This window comes from Dendrobates tinctorius, unplaced genomic scaffold (genome assembly GCF_039654945.1).
Source record: "Dendrobates tinctorius isolate UK_male_01 unplaced genomic scaffold, ASM3965494v1 ptg000091l, whole genome shotgun sequence".
Lineage (NCBI taxonomy): Eukaryota > Metazoa > Chordata > Amphibia > Anura > Dendrobatidae > Dendrobates > Dendrobates tinctorius.
The window spans coordinates 14,001,388-14,021,053 of NW_027361759.1; the positions used below are offsets into that span (position 1 = coordinate 14,001,388).

General features: G+C 43.6%; 1 protein-coding gene across 2 annotated transcripts in view; it reads right to left on the reverse strand.

Annotated features, from left to right (window-relative positions):
- Positions 1-19,666, reverse strand: part of TRAT1 (T cell receptor associated transmembrane adaptor 1) — a 268,813-nt gene that overhangs the window by 71,082 nt on the left and 178,065 nt on the right. Inside the window, exon 1 of one of the 2 annotated variants that reach the window (XM_073586250.1) lies at positions 2,646-2,717. The exons of the other annotated variant lie outside the window; for it this stretch is intronic. Within the exon in view, the coding sequence (XP_073442351.1) occupies positions 2,646-2,658 (13 nt within the window). The 5' untranslated portion in view covers positions 2,659-2,717. Of the gene's footprint in view, positions 1-2,645; positions 2,718-19,666 lie in introns of those variants that run through there. 2 annotated transcript variants of the gene reach the window in all.

The following is a 19,666-nucleotide window of genomic DNA, read 5'->3' on the forward strand; positions in this document are numbered from 1 at the left end:
AGGCCTCATTCAGATGTCCGTGCTGCAAGTATGTGTTGAATCCATGTTTTTCACTGATAGAACACGTACCAATTATAATCTATTCACATTTCCATTATTTTTCACGGAATGTGTGTGCGTGCAAAACTCATTGAGACATGTCCATTTTTTTCTGGTATCACGGAGAAGCTTTGTTATTTATTTATCCATCCATAAAAACACTAAACACACTGATGGTAGAAATGGAGGCACGGACCAAACAGTCATGACACACTGATGGCAAAAACGGACACACGGACCGTACACTGATGACACACTGATGGTAAAAATGGACACATGGACCGTACACTGATGACACATTGATGGCAAAAACAGACACATGGACCGTGCACTGATGACGCATTGATGGTAAAAACTGACACACGGACCACACACTGATGACACACTGATTTTAAAAATGAACACACAGACCGTACACTGATGAGACACTGAAGGTAAAATCAGACACACGGACTGTACACTGATGATACACTGATTGTAAAAACGGACACACGGACCATACGCTGATTACACCCTGATGGTAACAACGGATACATGGACCGTACACTGATGATACCCTGATGGTAAAAATGGACACACAGGCCATACACTGATGGCACATTGATGGTAAAAACAGACATACGGACAGTACACTGATAACACACTGATGGTAAAAATGGACACAGACTGTACACTGTTGATACACTGATGGCAAAAATGGACACACAGACTGTACACTGATGACACACTGATGGCAACAATGGACACACGGACCGTACACTGATGACAAACTGATGGTAAAAACGGACACACGGACCGTACACGGATGGCAAAAACGGACACATGGACCATATACTGATGACACACTGATGGTAAAAACGGACACACGGACTGTACACTGATGACACACTGATGGTAAAAATGGACACATGGAACACACACTGATGATAAAAACAGACACACGTGTAGTACGCTAATGGCACACTAATGATAAAACGGACACATGGACCCTACACACATGACACACTAATTGTAAAAATGGAGACATGGACCATACTCTGATGATAAACTGATGATAAAAATGGACACAAGGGTAGTACCCTAATGGCACACTGGTGGTAAAAATTGAGACAGGGACCATACACTGATGACTCACTGATTATAAAAATGGACACACTGACCGCACACTGATGACACACTGATGGTAAAAATAAGACACACGGACCGTACACTGATGACACACTGATGGTAATAACAGACACACGGAGTGTACACTGTTGACACACTGATGGTAAAAACAGACACAAGGGCAGTACACTGATGACATCCTGATGATAAAAATGGACACATGGGCCATACACTGATAAAAACAGACACAAGGGCAGTACGCTGATTACACACCGATGATAAAAACTGACACACAGACCATACACTGATGACAAAAATGGACACAGACCATACACTGATCAAACACTGATCCAAAACAGCGATGAACCATTTTTTTCTCGGACATACTGTATTTTGGAATGAGGCCTAAGTCACCATTCTGGGCTTTACATTTTTCACAATTGTTGGCAGTCCCAAAAGTTAGACTCTCACTGATCATAAAAGTATACCATTTCCTAATACAATATCTTAATGATTTGCCATTATTCCATGAAATTTTTAATTATATTTAACTGTGAAAAATCTATCATTGTAATTGGAGTGAAAATAAAATAATAAGTTGATCATAAGATATTAATGAAATATAAATACAGTGATCAAGACTAAGTAGTACTATTATTTGTTTCTTTTTCCAAGTACATTTTACATGAACCCATTTCCGAAATCACTAATGAATTTTCAGCTTATTTTTAATTCTACAGAATGAGAGGAACTGTACTAGTACATCTGTCGTATGTTGCCTACAAAATACTAAACATGTATAAATTTAAGAAAAAATCTGCGCGTTGGGTTCAATAAGTGGAAAGATAGCTTTAGATGGGTTACAAGTATCTTTACTAATATATATATATATATGCTATAATATTATATAGATTTTTTTTATTTGTAATGAAAGAACAATATGAAATTTGTTTCATCTCTTTAACAGACAATTTGAAATTTCCGTACAGGGATACTAGTTTGAAATTGGTGAAATTGTGTCTTTTTTATTTTAATCAGCGGATTAGCTAACTTCTGTTGTTTATGTCAAATAACTCCAAAATATTATTTCCCATTTATAGTACTGATGTATGTCATGTATCAGAGTGAATATTGGGCTCCCTTGGGGGTCTGGTGCTGAAATTGTTGTCTTTTGAACCCCTATAACTCTACTATGTAATACGCAGTGCAATTGCAATATCTTTAACTACATCTTTATGGGAAGAGAAACTTATGAGAAAGCTCATTTCTGATCCCTGACTTCTATTTACGGTAAATCATCAAAATATAGCAACAAACGTAACACACTGTTGTGGACTTTTCTATTACCTACTATTATTATTCTACAGCAATTCTGTAGTCAGAGGATTCTAAACGAATATAACATGTATTTTACATAGGGAAAAACAAACACATGAAAACACATGGCCCTGCAAAGCCTTACCTGTGGTATATTTATTCATTTAGTAAAAAGCACGTACCTGTATCGCTCATTGCTGCAAAATGTTTTCTGCTGAGTAAAAGGAAACATTACATTGAGGTAGAGTCCTTTCCCCAGCAGAGAGTTTTATGCATGCTTACTTGGTGCATCCTACTTTTTGGGTCGTTCTCAAACAGGAAATGATAGACAATAATAGAAAATGATTGAACTCTATTACAAGATGTTACAGGAGTCATTTTCAGGATTGCTGAATTATCATGAGATTGAACCAAATTATCATAAGGCCGTGTAGTAGAAAGGCTGCATTTTGGGGGCTAAAAATCTATCTGCTGCATTTCACAGTTCAAGCAAAGTGGATGTGATGTCAAGAATACTCATGCCTTCGGTGCATTTAATGAAGCATTGTTTCTCCATAGACATTTATAAAAAGCCTGAACGAAAGCAAGTATAATTGCAGTTGCAATTCTTAGTGCAGAAAAGGGGATTTAAAAATGCTGTGTCATACTGTATCTGTGTAAGGCTCCTCCGCTCTCAATACGCAAGGCATCGGCATCATGTCGACTATACCAATTCTGTAAGGCGGCCAGGGTGGTAGTCGTGGCAACTGGCTGATCTGTCCCCACACCCTTGCGCCCCACAGGTGAAATGCAAAGTTCCTTCAGCTGCAAGTGCAGCATAACACTCACAGCCACTGTCAGGTTTCCGTCGGCTGCTGTCACACCGGCTCCGCATCCATGAGCCCCATAAATCACTTCAGAGTCTAGGTCTTTTTCCAACAGATTAACTTTACTGGACAGCAGCGTATTAATCACATTGGCAGCACATGTTAAACACAGAGACATCTTATCTTTCCCTGCCTTCCGGGCAGACTCTGTTCTTCCTGTCAGGGACTCTGTTCTTCCTGTCAACTCTGTCTATATCCTTGAAGCCTCTGTCTCACTCTTGCTCAATCTCTGACCCACTATTGGACAATCTGTATCTAACTAACACTTCTATCTATTCTATGCTATCCTATCTCTATGATGCCCCCTCTATTTTAATCCCCCTACGGTCCTATACTGTCCCTAATCTTACACACAATACATAACAAATGCATCACATTACAATATAACCTTAGTAAACCGCACATTACATTAGTAAAACAACAGGTTGACGCACGTGACACATGTGCTTGGTGTTCAGGAGAGAGGAAGCATATGAGGGTCCCTGCCACCACCTTACACTCCTCCCTCCTAAAATATGGTCAACCCCGACCATAGCAGTGCCTGTAAACTTAATACTGTTAGAATTTTTTTAAACATATATACAGTTAGAACAGTCTTTATCTTGTGGGTCAACTGTGAGCCTGCCTCCACTCAGTTGGAGCCCTAGAACAAAAGAGTTCAAGTTCTTTCAGTGTGGGTCCGACTGACCCCAGTCCCCTTGCTTCTGGGACCCATACACATACGGTGTCAAACAACAACAATTCAGGCCCATGAGCCAGTCCTTTCCTGCTCCGGGTAGCCAAACACAGGAAGTCACTTTCAACACATGGCCCAGGGGCCAACTCAGCATCAGTCCATTTAGTCCTGACCCGGCCCACTCCTCGGGTCCTCCTGCTCAGGTTCTCCCCCTCCCTCCTTTTAGCAGATCACAAGCCCTTAAACACACATGGGCGGCTTTATCAAGGAACATTTCAAGGTTAAGACAGGTAAAATTCAGGCAAATGCAAGTAAGATGTAGGGTTAAAAGGGTTAAAACAAGACAGTCCTTAAAGCAATCACACACATCATTCATGGTGATTAACCCTTTCAGGGTTCCAGTCCCGTAATCCGGCAGGGGATGCACAAATGTGCGCAAATGAAACTTGGATGAGGAAGGGGGAAACAAAAGCAACAATCCTTTACTTGTGACCGTACGGGTCACCCATGACACTCAGTCCTGGGTGTCGTCCAGGGCTCCCTGCCCTTCCAGAGACGCGGAACAGTCTCTTCACACATTTCTCTGCTACTTCGGTGCAACCGGCTTAACTCTTTTAAGGGGCCACAATCATCAACACAGGTCCACTGACCAGAGTAGTGGGCCGCAATCTGGCCCCAGATAACAATAAAAGTATGGCCCGAAGATCCACTGGAGGACGACTCACCACTGTTCCAACGACTTCTTTCTGTCATGGTCCAGTCCGGAGTTTATTTTCTGCTGTCTTCACTCCGGACTGGTCATGCAGGAGTTAATCTCCTCAGCCTCGTTCTGGAGCTAGCTGGGCTATTTCAGTCTCTCACAGCCTGCTGACCAGTGTTAGTGATAGTTCAAGCTTCCAGTTTAGAGCCTCTGACCCTTGTACCTTGGTGATCCTCCTGCCTCTGACTGATATTCACGTGTATAACACGGATTGATTTCTGACCTCGTCTCTTGGTATTCGTCTCTGCTGTTACGTTCCCTCTCTGGCATCTGACTCCCCGGCTTGTACCGCGACCACGTATTTCGTCTCACGTTTTGGACCCCGTGCTCATGTTCTGGCTTTCTGACTCTCGGCTTGGTATTTTGACTACGTGTATTGCTGCTCCTTCTGGTACGTCTGCTCCTGCTAGTTTCTGACTCGGTTCGTCTGACTATTCTCTCTTGTTACCTGTGGCACCTGTGCTGTTGCTCAGGGTTGCTGCTCTTAGTGTGTAACCTCTCTTCCCTCACCAGCTCCCCCTGGTGGAGGTTTCACTACACTTTCCTTTGGCAACGACCGACTCAGCAAACTTGGAGCCTCCCACTCCCGTGACCCGCCTGTGGCCATCACTTCGTTTAAGGGCGCTTTTGCCCTCTGGCTTTCTTTAGGGGCTGTGCGTCATCCAGCTGGACATGGTTCCTCCACTGGGGTGCTGCAGCTCCTTTAAAATTCGGCGCTGCCTCCGTTTCTTCCCCTCAATTACCTTCCTCACCCACCGAGCCTCTCTCGCTGTAGGGACCCGGGTCTCATTTGGGTAACCGCTGTGGGGAGATGTGAAGACCAGAGAAGGTGTCTGGGCCATAACAGCTGCAGGGACTGGGCTGAGGGCCGATGTTACACTCACCGAGTTGGCAGCCAACTGCAACAGTCCTTCAATGCGGCCACACGAACTTGAAATCATGGCAGCAACGGTCCCTCTCTCCAGAACTTCTGGTTTCTCGATCACTTCTTCCAGCCGGCAGTTTCCTCCACCAAACTACATACTCCACCACCACTTCATTCAGACAGGTATCTCATTTGGCAATGGCGTCTCTCTTCCAGGCACGCCATCTTGCTCTTTTGGGCTCCACCCTTTCATGGGTAGAGTTACTTCTGGTTGCCCCACCCATTCCTCAAGACTTTACTGGACTGCAGCATATCCATCACTTAGGCAGCACAAGTTAAACACAGAGACATCTTCTTATCTGCATTCATCACACAGGCAGCACAAGTTAAACACAGAGACATCTTCCTATCTTTCCCTGCCTTATGGGCAGACTCTGTTCTTCCTGTCAATCTCTGTCTATATCCTTGCAGCCTTTGTCTCACTCTTGGTCAATCTCTGACCCAGTATTGGACAATGCCTGTCCCTCTTCTGGACAATCTCTGTTCCACTTGTGCTCCAAGCCCACCAGTTTTCTACCAGTCCACGTCCTGCTGTGAGTTATAGGGTAACAGGCTCGCCAACTCAGCTGCCTCCTAATCCCAGCTGCTAGCTTTGGATCCTTCCTTGGAACGGTTCTGTCTAAGCTGGTGACCGCATGCACGATTTTCAGCCTGGGGCCCCTTACTGCCACAACTTTATCCCCATGGCCTGTAATACTATGCTCACATGTCCTGCCTTTGGGCAAGCAGCCTGGACATCTGTCTCTAATCAGGAAGTGCCTTTCCTGTACCTCACTGCTTTGTGCTCCTCTGTTCTGTGACTCTTCCCATCTGCTTAACCCCTATGCTGCCCTATCTAACTAACACTTCTATCTATTCTATGTTATCCTATTTCTATGATGCCCCCTCTATTCTAATCCCCCTATGGTCCTATTCTTTCCTTAAGCTTACACACAATACATAGCAAGTGCATCACATTATAGTATAATAACCTTAGTAAACCATACATTAGTAAAACAACAGGGTGTTGCACGTGACACATGTGCTCGATGTTCAGGAGAGAGGAAGCACATGAGGGTCCCTGCCACCTCCTTACATCTGCACAAAAAAACTCAAAAGAAGGCAGAACACATAAAAAAGAAAAAAAAAACACAATAAACAATGCAGGGTTACTATTGCATATTTTGGTGCAGGCACATGCAAAAAAAATGTAACGTAAAAACTTCCGCATTTTGGCATATATAAATCTGGCCTAAAGGCGCATTCCAAACATCTTGTTTGTGTCAAGTGTTGTTTTGGAATGCTATTCTTGCTATTCCACATCAGTATAATAGTAGCGATGACACACACTGTCCTAATATTCCTAGCACATTTTAATCTAATGTCTATTTATGGTAATTTAATAATAATCTAATCACTTTTCTAATATAATACAGAGAAGTTTACGCAAACTGTCAATCGGAGATTGGTGCTCTGAAGGATGGTTTTGCATTAACTTGTAAGGGATACCTCGGCACACAAGTGATGAAAGAAGGTAAGCTCTTGATGTATGATTTTATTGCAAATCAGAAAACAACATTTTTGCTACATGAAGTCTTGATATAGCCAAAACATTGTTTTTTCTGTTTTGCATGGGTCAGTTATACTAAAATCATGCATTAATAACTTCCCTTCTTTCATCGATTGTGTGCCAAAGTATCCCTAAGGCCTCTTTCACACATCAGGTTTTTCGCCGTCAGGCGCGATCCGGCGCTTTTGACAGAAACCGGATCCGGCGAAATGCAATGCCGGATCCGGTTTCCCCCCCATTGACTTGCATTTGCGCCGGATCGCGCCGGATGGCCATGCGTTTCATCCGGTTTTTGCCGGATCCGGCAATGTGTCGCAATGTGTCGCGATCCGGCGTCTGGAAAAAACGGCTACTGTAACGTTTTTTGTCTCCGGCGAAAAAGCCGGACGCGCCGGATCCGGCGCGTCCGGCTTTTTCACACAATGAAAGCCTATGAGCGCCGCAATGCGCCGGATCCGGTTTTTTGGTCTGAGCATGCTCAGTAGCTCTGCCCACAAGACATATATAAAAGCAAGACAGTGGGACCCACAGCCACACCCAACATGCCACCCAAGAAAGCAACCAAGCGAAGCAGGAGAAGGCAGGAGACCACTGCAGCACCATCAGCACCACCACCACCCCAAATGGAGCAGCAAATAGAACATGCTGAGGAGGGGAGGCCAGCAGCAGATGAGAGACGGTAATTATCAAATCCCCCATTCCTCCAAACTAGGGCCATGGAATATCAAGATATTCATTGGCCCTTTGTTTCTCTTTATTCAACAGCCGCCAAAGAGATGCAGCAGCAGCAGCAGCAGAAATGGCATCACTGGCAGCAGCAATACCCACAGCCATGGAGTCTGGCCATCAACAGGACAGCACATCTTCTTCTGGGAGCCCTCCCTCGCATCGTCAGCGTTTGACGGTAAGTTTTTATTTCCAAAATCCATCATCTCTGTAATATATGTCTATTCATTGCCTTTTTTGCATCAAACGCAGAAACACAACATCACACTACACACAACACATAGAAAACAATGTTCTGCAGACCACACACAGCAAACAAATGCCTACATCCAAAGACATAACATTTTTTGTTTTCTTCTCTAGTCTTCCCAATCTGGTGCTCGGCCAAGAGGTCCTCGCAGTGCCTCCCAGGGTCGTCGGCGACAGCAACGCGGCGGTCACCAGCGTGTAAGTATAAATATTTTTGCTTTTTTTTTGCACTTTTTATTTCATTTCTTTTGTGGAGGCTAATTATGTTATTTTTGTCTTTTTCTTTAACAGCCTTCACAGCGTGCTCCCGACTCTGACGGTGAGGATGGAGGACTCGATGTGGACCACCTCATCGATCTCGTCAGAGAAAGGGAGCCGCTCTGGAATATGGCTGACCGCCGCTACGCTGACCTTATCGTTACCCGACGACTCTGGGAGGAAATCTGTTCTCTCCTTGTGGGCCGCTGGGAGGACCTCGAAGCTCGGGCCCAGATTAAAGAGCGTAAGTATATACAGTACCGGTTGCTTGATGTAAACCAGTGTTTCCCGAACTCCAGTCCTCGTGGTCCCCACGGATCATGTGTTCAGGATTTCTATTTACTATGGAAATCCTGAAAACATGACCCCTGGGGACCATGAGGACTGGAGTTTGTGAAACACTGATGTTGTATACTAACCACTCCTTTCTCGTTTCAGGGAACAGAATTGTGAATCGGTGGCGGTCTGTGAGGGATCGTTTCAAGAAGGAGTTCAATAAAGAGATGCGGGCCCCGAGTGGATCTGGAGGACGCAGGAGCAAGTACAAGTACGCAGAAGCCCTGTCGTTCCTCCGGGAAACAATGCTCACCAGAAGGTAAATATTACACACCACATGTGAAAAAAATGTTAGATGTAACTTTTTTTTTTCAGCCAGGGCCATACCATGTCAGTATTTTAATTGTTTTTTTTTCTCTTTATTCCACAGCACGGTGAGCAGCACTCGGGAGCCCCGGTACATCTGCACCTTCCCAGCCTTCCCACACATTCGACCCATCTGTCCCATCCACCAGCACAGGAGCATCGTGGCCGCCTACATTACATGAAGCTGCTGGTGAGGAGATCGATTTCCCTTTACCCCACCCTTCTGCCCCTGCCACCTCTAGTACACCTGCGGGTACTGGGCGGCAGCGGCAGAGGGGTCAGGAAAAGAGTTATGCGCAAGAGTTCTTGCATCTGAATGCATCTTTCCAGAACTGTCTCAAAGTCTTGTCAGAGCAAATCTCCGCAGGCTTTCAGCAGATCAACTCCAGCATTCTGGAGGTGAAGACACTTCTGCAAACCATGCATTCAGAAGCAAGATCTTCGCCAAACCACACCTTTTTCAGGTCTGTTGTGGAGCGCATGGCAACACTATCTCCTACCCAGCAGATGCATGTAATGCATTCGTGCCACGGTGCTCTACAGCAGGTTACCTCCCAACCTCCACCTCCCACCACTGTAGTTCCTCCACCTGCACCCCCTCCAGCCACTTTCCATCCTCCCCCTCCTATTACATCTGCACCCCCTCCAGCCACTTTCCATCCTCCCCCTCCTATTACATCTGCACCCCCTCCAGCCACTTTCCATCCTCCCCCTCCTATTACATACCAGCAACCTCACCAGTACCAGACATCTCCCCACTTCCAGCAACCTGCCCCGTACCAAACTCCTTCCCCGTACCAAACTCCTTCCCCGTACCAAACTCCTTCCCCATACAACTTTCCATCAACATCATCTGCTCCTACAGTCCCTGCCCAACCCTCCACTCCACCGCCCACCACCTCTTCTGCCTCCCACATGTCCACCCATTCTGTAGCTTTTTCCACACCTTCACCTTAACTGTTCCTTCCCCACCACGATCCCAGTCCTCTCTCCACACACCCAGTGTCGAAGTGTCCCACAGCCCCTCCAGCAGTATTTCCACCCCACAGTACACAGAGTTGTAATGTTTTTTTTTTGTAATAAAAATGCCCATTGGGTTTAAAACCTTTATTAAAAAAGTTTTTTGCACTTTAAAAACATAAAAAAAAAAAAAATTTAAATAAAAGTTAAATTATCGTTTCACAATGGTTGTCTGTCATTTCTTTCTGCGGCGAACTATGTTTTAAAAAAAGGTTAAATACAGGGTATTTCAAAGGTAAAAAGGTATTCAAAACCAGGTATATAACTGTGGGTAAATTTTAGCTTTTTGCCACAGTTGTGTTCCTGGTTGTGTTTGAAGCAAAGTATTTCACCTAAAAAGTTGTGTTTATTGTTGGTGATTTCCTACCAATGTACACAACTTTTGTTAAAAGGTGAAATACTTTACATAAAACACAACCAGGTACACACCTGTGGCCTAAAGGTAAAAATAGTAAGACCATGACAAGATAGCCAACTTTGGTTGGCAAAGGTATATACTGTTGGTCCAGAAGGTACACAAGTTTAGGGCACAAATCTTTCACACTCTGTCATCCCAGTGTACTCTGCCTTGAGGTGACATAAAGTATAGTGGAAAATTGTCCCTGAAACCGTCACAGAACTTCTAGTGGTAATATTTCCAATGACAACATCCATCTTCGCCAGTAACTTGCTCTTCTCTCCAACCTGCACTTTCTTCTCTACAACCTGTCAAAGAAGGGCTGTAGGAACATGCTATATCTAGTTTTCCAGTAGCCAATCCCGTTCGGAAGGCCACAAGGGTCAATTTTAAAAACCGGATCCGGCGTAATCCGTCGAAAAACGGATAGAAAAACGGATAGAAAAATGGATGAACCGGATGAGACGGATCCGGTTTTGTCTGTCAAGAACAAGACGGATCCGGCAGAAAACCGGATCCGGCACTTCAGGTTTTACAAAACATTTGCCGGATCCGGCATTCCGGCACGACGCCGGATCGCGCCTGACGGCGAAAACCTGATGTGTGAAAGTAGCCTTAGTGTTTTCTGATATACTGTAGTTTAATTGCAAATTCCCTAACATTCCTTTTTTTCCTCCATACTCTATCTTCCTGATTTTTTTTCACTTCTGTTTTGATGACAATTTGTTTTTGAATCCCCAGTGCATGCTGAAATACTGAAATGGGATATCATGTGGGTAGTGGCTACGGTTACTACCACAATTGCTTCCCCCACCCTGAAATGATATGTCATGACTGATGCCAGTTTCAGGGGCTAGTGTAGTCCCTGCTCTACAGAGCATGCATCAGTTATCAATTCCTACACATGCTCAGCATTAGCTGATGTTACAGTACTATATTCCTTTGAATGCTCAATGCTGGGTCTAAAGAGAAGTGACAAGCCAGCAAGAGAGAGCACTGTCAGTGTGCACTAAAAAGGACAGAACGCAGCGAGCAGTGAGAATAGAGACCAGACCAGCCCCTGAAACCGATGTGGACCACAGGATATACAGCTCTGGCAAAATTTAAGAGACCACTGTACAATTTTATAAAAATCAACTTTTCTACATGTCTGACAGCCATTCCATTCCAATGTCAGTTGAATTCCAACCAGAGTACACCTCATTCTACTTAATGTGCTTCTGATTAAATAATCACCTGCACCAAATCTTATTTAACAAAGGAAAGTATCAAAAAACCCTGCTGTGGTGTTCGCAAAATAAAAAACCTTGCTGTGGTGTTCACAATCCTCTTGCAATAGGACACACTGGATGGCAAAACAAGTGCTAGTAATATCCCAAAAGTAATAGGAATGAAAAAATAACTTTTAACCATGCCAAAGGAATTGAAAAGAAAAGTCTTGAGTGAGGAAAGAAGGGCTCAATTCTGGTTTTACTAGCAGAGGGATACAATGAGCATTATGTTGCCTCCATCCTTAAAATTTCTAAGACGGCAGTCCATTACAACAAGGTCAAGCAGTAGACATTGGGGATAACAAAGCTGTGGACTGGCAGAGGGTGAAAACGACTCTCCACTGACCGGGATGGCCGTCATCTTATTCGAATGTCACTCTGTAATGGCAGGATGACATCAAGTGACCTACAAAAAGAATGGCAAATGGCAGCTGGGGTGAAGTGCACAACAAGAACAGTTCATAACAGGCTCCTAGAGGCAGGGCTCAAGTCATGTAAAGCTAGAAAAAAGCCTTTCATCAATGAGAAGCAAAGGAGAGCCAGCCGGTGTGCGCCGAACGCACCATGTTGCATTTTGGCGCGCTCGGCGCACCTTCAAAAGTGCGCAGCACACGCAAAAATCCTACTAGCGCACGGCCAGCGCACGGTCTGCGCACCCTATGCTAAAAATAGGGTGCGCAGATCGCATGCGGCCGTGTGCGATAGTAGGAGGAGATGAACGGACCAGGCAGGCAGGGAGCGGGAAGGGGCGGGGCTTAGCGGCGCCGTGCGCTGCATGTAAAATGCGCTAGTGTGAAGCTAGCCTAAGCTCAACAAACTTTGTGAGAGTACATCAGGGTACACCCACAGGTTTAGAGTTTATGAAGAGAAGGAAACCCAGATTGAGCCCACTGAATGCCCCCTAAAAGGGGAGTGAGTGGGAAAATTTTGTAGGATATGGTGCACACACTGCTGAATCAATCTTTTAGCTTCTAAGTAGATAGCCTTTATACCAAGTTCCAATTTTCAATTCCCTCTGTGCGAGCTACCGTAGCATGCTGTACTGTCCGTAAAAATCAGAAAGTCCTCCCTAAGACACTAATTGAGCAGCTGCTCAGAAAGGTTGAGAGCAGAGACAATTGTAGCGACAACATGCTGTTGGTCAAGTTCAAGGACAAGAGGGGCATCCTTTTTTTGACCAAGATACATGGTGATGGCAGCACCTTCACCACTGTACGAGCTACCTGTACACAGCTCTATGCCTACCTGATGCACTGTACACTACTCACGCATATAAATACATTTCAAAATTCACATTCCAGGAAACAGTATATCATTTTTTAAATAGGGTCTCTTCTGGGTGGGTTTTCCATTGTTTAGACACATCAGGGGCTCTCCAAACGCGACATGACACCTGCAGACCATTCCATCAAAGTCTGCAGTAAAAAAAAAGTCAATCCTTCCCTTCCGAGTCCTGCCTTGTGCCCAAATAGTATTTTTCCTGGGGTATCAACGTTCTCAGGAGAAATTGCTCAACAATTTTTGGGGTCCTTTCTCTTCTGTTACCCTTGTGAAAATTAAAAATTTGGAGCTAAAAGATCATTTTCGCGGAAATTTTTTTTTTTTTCACAACTCTACATTATAAACATCTGTGATGCACATGGAGGTTCAAAGTGCCCACCACACATCTAAATAAGTTCCTTGAAGGGTTTAGTGTCCAAAATGGGGTCACTTATAAGAGGTTTAAACTGTTTAGGCACATTAGGAGTTCTCGAAACAAGACATAGCGTCTGCTCTTGATTCCAGCCATTTTTCTATTCAAAAAAGTCAAACTATGCTCCTTCCCTTCCAAGCCCTGCCGTGCACCTAAATAATGGCTTTCCCCAACATATGAGGTATCTGCATACTCAGGAGAAATTGCAAAACAATTTTTGGGTTCCATTTTCTCCTGATACCCTTGTGAAAATAAAAAAAAATTTGGTGTAAAGTAAAAAAATTTTGAAAAGATAAATGTTCATTTTTTCCTTCCTTCCTGTGAAGCACCTGAAGAGTTAATAAACTTCTTGAATGTGATTTCAAGCACCTTGAGGGATGCAGTTTTATAATGGTGTCACTTTTAGATATTATCTGCCATATAGGCCCCTCAAAGTCATTTCAAATGTGATGTGGTCCCTAAAAAAATACGGTAGTTTTGTAAATTTTGTTAGAAAAATCGCTGTTCAACTTTTAATCTTTCTAAATTCCTAACAAAAAATGTTTTTAAAAAATTGTGCTGATGTAAAATAGACATGTGGAAAATCTTATTTATTAACTATTTTGAGTGATATATCTGTCTGATTTAAGGGAATAAAAATAAAAAAAATGAAATTGAGTTTTTTTCCCCAAATTTGCAATTTTTTCACAAATAAACCCAAGTTATGTCAAAAAAGTTACCAATATTATGAAATGTAATATGTCATGAAAAAAACAATCTCAGAATCAGTGGGATGCATTAAAGCGTTCCAGAGTTATTGCCACATAAAGTGACACTGGTCAGAAGTGTAAAATTTGGCATGGTCATGAAAGTGCAAACAGGGTTGTGGGGTAAAGGGGGTGTACTCATTTTAAATAGTAATTAGTACAGGATGGGCCATTTATATAGATACACCTAAATAAAATGGGAATGGTTGGTGATATCAACTTCCTGTTTGTGGCACATTAGTATATGGGAGGGGGAAAACTTTTCAAGATGGGTGGTGACTGGTGACCATGGTGGCCATTTTGGATCCAACTTTATTTTTTCCAATGGGCAGAGGGTCATGTGACACATCACACTTATTGAGAATTTCACAAGAAAAACAATGGTGTGCTTGGTTTTAACATAACTTTATTCTTTCATGAGTTATTTACAAGTTTATGACCACTTAAAAAATGTTCAAAGTGCTGCCAATTGTGTTGGATTATCAATGCAACCCTCTTCTCCCACTCTTGACACACTGATAGCAACACCACAGAAGAAATGCTAGCACAGGCTTCCAGTATCCATTGTTTCAGATGCTGCACATTTCGTATCTTCACAGCATAGACAATTGCCTTCAGATGACTCCAAATTTAAAAGTCTAAGTGGTTCAGATCAGGAGACCTTGGTGGCCATTCAACTGGCCCACGACGACCAATCCACTTTCCAGGAAACTTCATGTAGAAGTGCCCGCACCTGACACCCATAATTGATGGTATGGTGTGGTATATGGGGTACAAAGATAGTGGGGCCATTCTTCATCAATGGAAACCTCAATGCCACTGGATATATGAAATTGCTACATGATGATGTGTTGCCCTCTTTGTGCACTGAAGATGGCACATTCCTTGAGTTTTTCCAGCATGATGGTGCACCACCACATTATGGGTGTCAGGTCCGAGCATTCCTACAAGGAATCTGACCCCCTTAGACTAGCATTTCTTCTGCGGTGTTGCTATCAGTGTGTCAAGAGTGGGAGAAGAGGGTTGAATTGACAATCCAACACAATGGGCAGCATTTTGAACACATTTTAAAAGTGGTCATAAACTTGTAAATAACTCATGAAAGAATAAAGTAACCATATACACTTGAGTATAAGCCGAGATTTTCAGCCCATTTTTTTAGACTGAAAGTGCCCCTCTCGGCTTATACTCCAGTCATTGTCCCAGGGGCCGGCGGGGGAGGGGGAGCGCGGCTGTCAGATCCTACTCACCCCCTCCTGGCGTGTCTCTGCAGTCCCTGCTTCTCAGATGGTCTCCAGTGCCGCAGCTCTTCCTGTGCTCAGCTGTCATGTGGTACCGCTCATTAAAGTAATGAATATGCACATATCATTACTTTAATGAGCGGTACCACATGATCACTGAACACTGGAAGGAGCCGCCGGCACCGGAGACCATCGGAGAAGCAGGTACAGTTGTGGCCAAAAGTATTGACACCCCTGCAATTCTGTCAGATAATACTCAGTTTCTTCCTGAAAATGATTGCAAACACAAATTCTTTGGTATTATTATCTTCATTTAATTTGTCTTAAATGAAAAAACACAAAAAGAATTGTCCTAAAGCCAAATTGGATATAATTCCACACCAAACATAAAAAAGAGGGTGGACAACAGTATTGGCACTGTTCGAAAAATCATGTGATGCTTCTCTAATTTGTGTAATTAACAGCACCTGTAACTTACCTGTGGCACCTAACAGGTGTTGGCAATAACTAAATCACACTTGCAGCCAGTTGACATGGATTAAAGTTGACTCAACCTCTGTTCTGTGTCCTTGTGTGTACCACATTGAGCATGGAGAAAAGAAAGAAGACCAAAGAACTGTCTGAGGACTTGAGAAACCAAATTGTGAGGAAGCATGAGCAATCTCAAGGCTACAAGTCCATCTCCAAAGACCTGAATGTTCCTGTGTCTACCGTGCGCAGTGTCATCAAGAAGTTTAAAGCCCATGGCACTGTGGATAACCTCCCTAGGTGTGGACGGAAAAGAAAAATTGACAAGAGATTTCAATGCAAGATTGTGCGGATGTTGGATAAAGAACCTCGACTAACGTCCAAACAAGTTCAAGCTGCCCTGCAGTCCGAGGGTACAACAGTGTCAAACCGTACTATCCGTCGGCATCTGAATGAAAAGGGACTGTATGGTAGGAGACCCAGGAAGACCCCACTTCTTACCCCGAGACATAAAAAAGCCAGGCTGGAGTTTTCCAAAACTTACCTGAAAAAGCCTAAAACATTTTGGAAGAATGTTCTCTTGTCAGATGAGACAAAAGTAGAGCTTTTTGGGCAAAGGTATCAACATAGAGTTTACAGGAGAAAAAAAGAGGCATTCAAAGAAAAGAACACGGTCCCTACAGTCAAACATGGCGGAGGTTCCCTGATGTTTTGGGATTGCTTTGCAGCCTCTGGCACTGGACTGCTTGACCGTGAGCATGGCATTATGAAGTCTGAAGGCTACCAACAAATTTTGCAGCATAATGTAGGGCCCAGTGTGAGAAAGCTGGGTCTCCCTCAGAGGTCATGGGTATTCCAGCAGGACAATGACCCAAAACACACTTCAAAAAGCACTAGAAAATGGTTTGAGAGAAAGCACTGGAGACTTCTAAGGTGGCCAGCAATGAGTCCAGACCTGAATCCCATAGAACACCTGTGGAGAGATCTAAAAATGGCAGTTTGGAGAAGGCACCCTTCAAATATCAGGGACCTGGAGCAGTTTGCCTAAGAAGAATGGTCTAAATATCCAGCAGAGCATTGTAATAAACTCATTGATGGTTACGGAAGTGGTTGGTCGCAGTTATTTTGGCTAAAGGTTGTGACACCAAGTATTAGGCTGAGGTTGCCAATACTTTTGTCTGGCCCATTTTTGGAGTTTTGTGTGAAATGTTTTGCTTTTTGCTTCATTCTCTTTTGTGTTTTTTCATTTAAGACAAATTAAATGAAGATAATAATACCAAAGAATTTGTGTTTGCAATCATTTTCAGGAAGAAACTGAGTATTATCTGACAGAATTGCAGGGGTGTCAATACTTTTGGCCACAACTGTAAGTGCAGAGACCATGCCAGGAGGGGGTGAGTATAACAGGGAGGATGGGGGGAGCCATGCAATATTCACCTGTCCCCATTCCACCGCCGCGCTGTGCTGTCTTCCACGTCCTCTGGCTGTGACATTCAGGTTAGAGGGCGCAATGACGTGTTTAGTGCACGCTCTCTGCCTGAACAATCACTGCAGAGACCAGGAAGACAGAGAGGCACACGGCAGTGGAACGGGGACAGGTGAATATCACATGTGCCGGGGCCCTGAGTCAATGGCAACATCGGCACCTGGTCCCCATAGCACGCCGGTGTCCCTGCCTGCTCAGGACACTGGCACCTGGCCCCCAGCGACGAAAGGTGAGTATGTCATTTTTTTTATCGCAGCAGCAACATATTGAGCATATATATCTATGGAGCATCTTATGGGGCCATAACCTTTATGCAGCATTATACGGGCATATTCTGTATATCTATGGGGCATATTATGGGGCCATCAACCTTTATGCAGCATGGGTTTGTAACTAATAAGTCATGTCAGACTAACTTAATTTCCTTCTATGATGGAATCACTGATTGGGTGGATCAAGGAAATGCTGTAGGTATAGTATATCTTGACTTCAGCAAAGCATTTGACAAAGTATCTCATACAATCCTTATTGAAAAAATGACTAAGTATGGAATGGACAAGGCAACTGTTAGGTGGATTCATAACTGGCTTAGTGATCGGACCCAAAGAGTGGTCGTAAATGGCTGCACATCCAGTTGGAAGAATGTCTCAAGTGGGGTACCACAGGGCTCTGTCCTGGGCCCTGTATTGTTCAACATCTTTATCAATGATTTAGATGAAGGAATTGAGGGTAAACTGATTAATTTTGCTGATGACACAAAGCTAGGAGGGATAGCTAATACTAGAGAAGAGAGAGAGAGGATTCAAAAAGATATAAATAAACTGGAGAAGTGGTCAGCAACTAACAGAATGGTTTTTAACAGGGAAAAATGCAAAGTACTACATCTGGGCAATAAAAATGAAAAAAGCATATACAGAATGGGAGGAATAGGGCTAAGCAACAGCACATGTGAAAAAGACTTGGGTATACTAATAGATCACAGACTGAATATGAGTCAACAGTGTGATGCAGCAGCAAAAAAGGCAAATGCAATTCTAGGATGTATTAACAGAAGCATACAGTCTAGATCACATGAAGTCATTATTTCCCTCTACTCCTCTTTGGTCAGACCTCATCTGGAATATTGTGTCCAGTTTTGGGCACCACATTTTAAAAAAGACATCAACAAACTGGAGAAAGTTCAGAAAAGAGCGACCAGAATGGTGACCGGTCTGCAAACCCTGTCTTATGAGGAAAGGTTGCAGGATTTGGGAATGTTTAGTTTGAAAAAGAGAAGACTGAGAGGAGACTTAATAGCTGTCTACAAATATCTAAAGGGCTGTCACATTTTAGAAGGATCAACTTTATTATCATTTGCACAAGGAAAGACTAGAAGCAATGGGATGAAACTGAATGGGAGGAGACACAGATTAGATATTAGAAAAAACTTTTTGACAGTTAGAGTGATCAATGAGTGGAACAAGCTGCCACGAGAAGTGGTGAGTTCTCCTTCAATGGAAGTCTTCAAACAGAGGCTGGACAGACATCTGACTGGGATGATTTAGCGAATCCTGCTTTGAGCAGGGGGTTGGACCAGATGGCCCAGGAGGTCCTTTCCAACTCTAAGATTCTATGATTCTATGATTCTATATATATATCTATGGGGCATTTTATGGAACCATCAACCTTTATGCAGCATTATATGGGGCATATATATCTATGGGGCATCTTATGGGGCCATCAACCTTTATGCAGCATTATATGGGGCATATATATCTATGGAGCATCTTATGGGGCCATCAACCTTTATGGAGCAGCATATGGGGCATATATATCTATGGAGCATCTTGTGGGGCCATCAACCTTTATGGAGCAGCATATGGAGCATATTATTCTATGGAGCATCTTATGGGGCCATCATCCTTTATGGAGCATTAAATGGGGCATATTATTCTATGGAGCATCTTATGGGGCCATTAACCTTTATGGAACAACATATGAGGCAAATTATTCTATGGAGCATCTTATGGGGCCATCAACCTTTATGGAGCAGCATATGGGGCATATTATTCTAGGGAGCATCTTATGGAGCAATTATTAACCTTTGTGCAGCATTATATGGGGCATATTTTTTGTATGGATCATCTTATGGGGTCCAACATGAACTTTATGGAGCATTATATAGGGCGTATTTTGTATGGAGCATCTTATGGGGCCCATCATGAACTGTATGGAGCATTATATGGGGCTC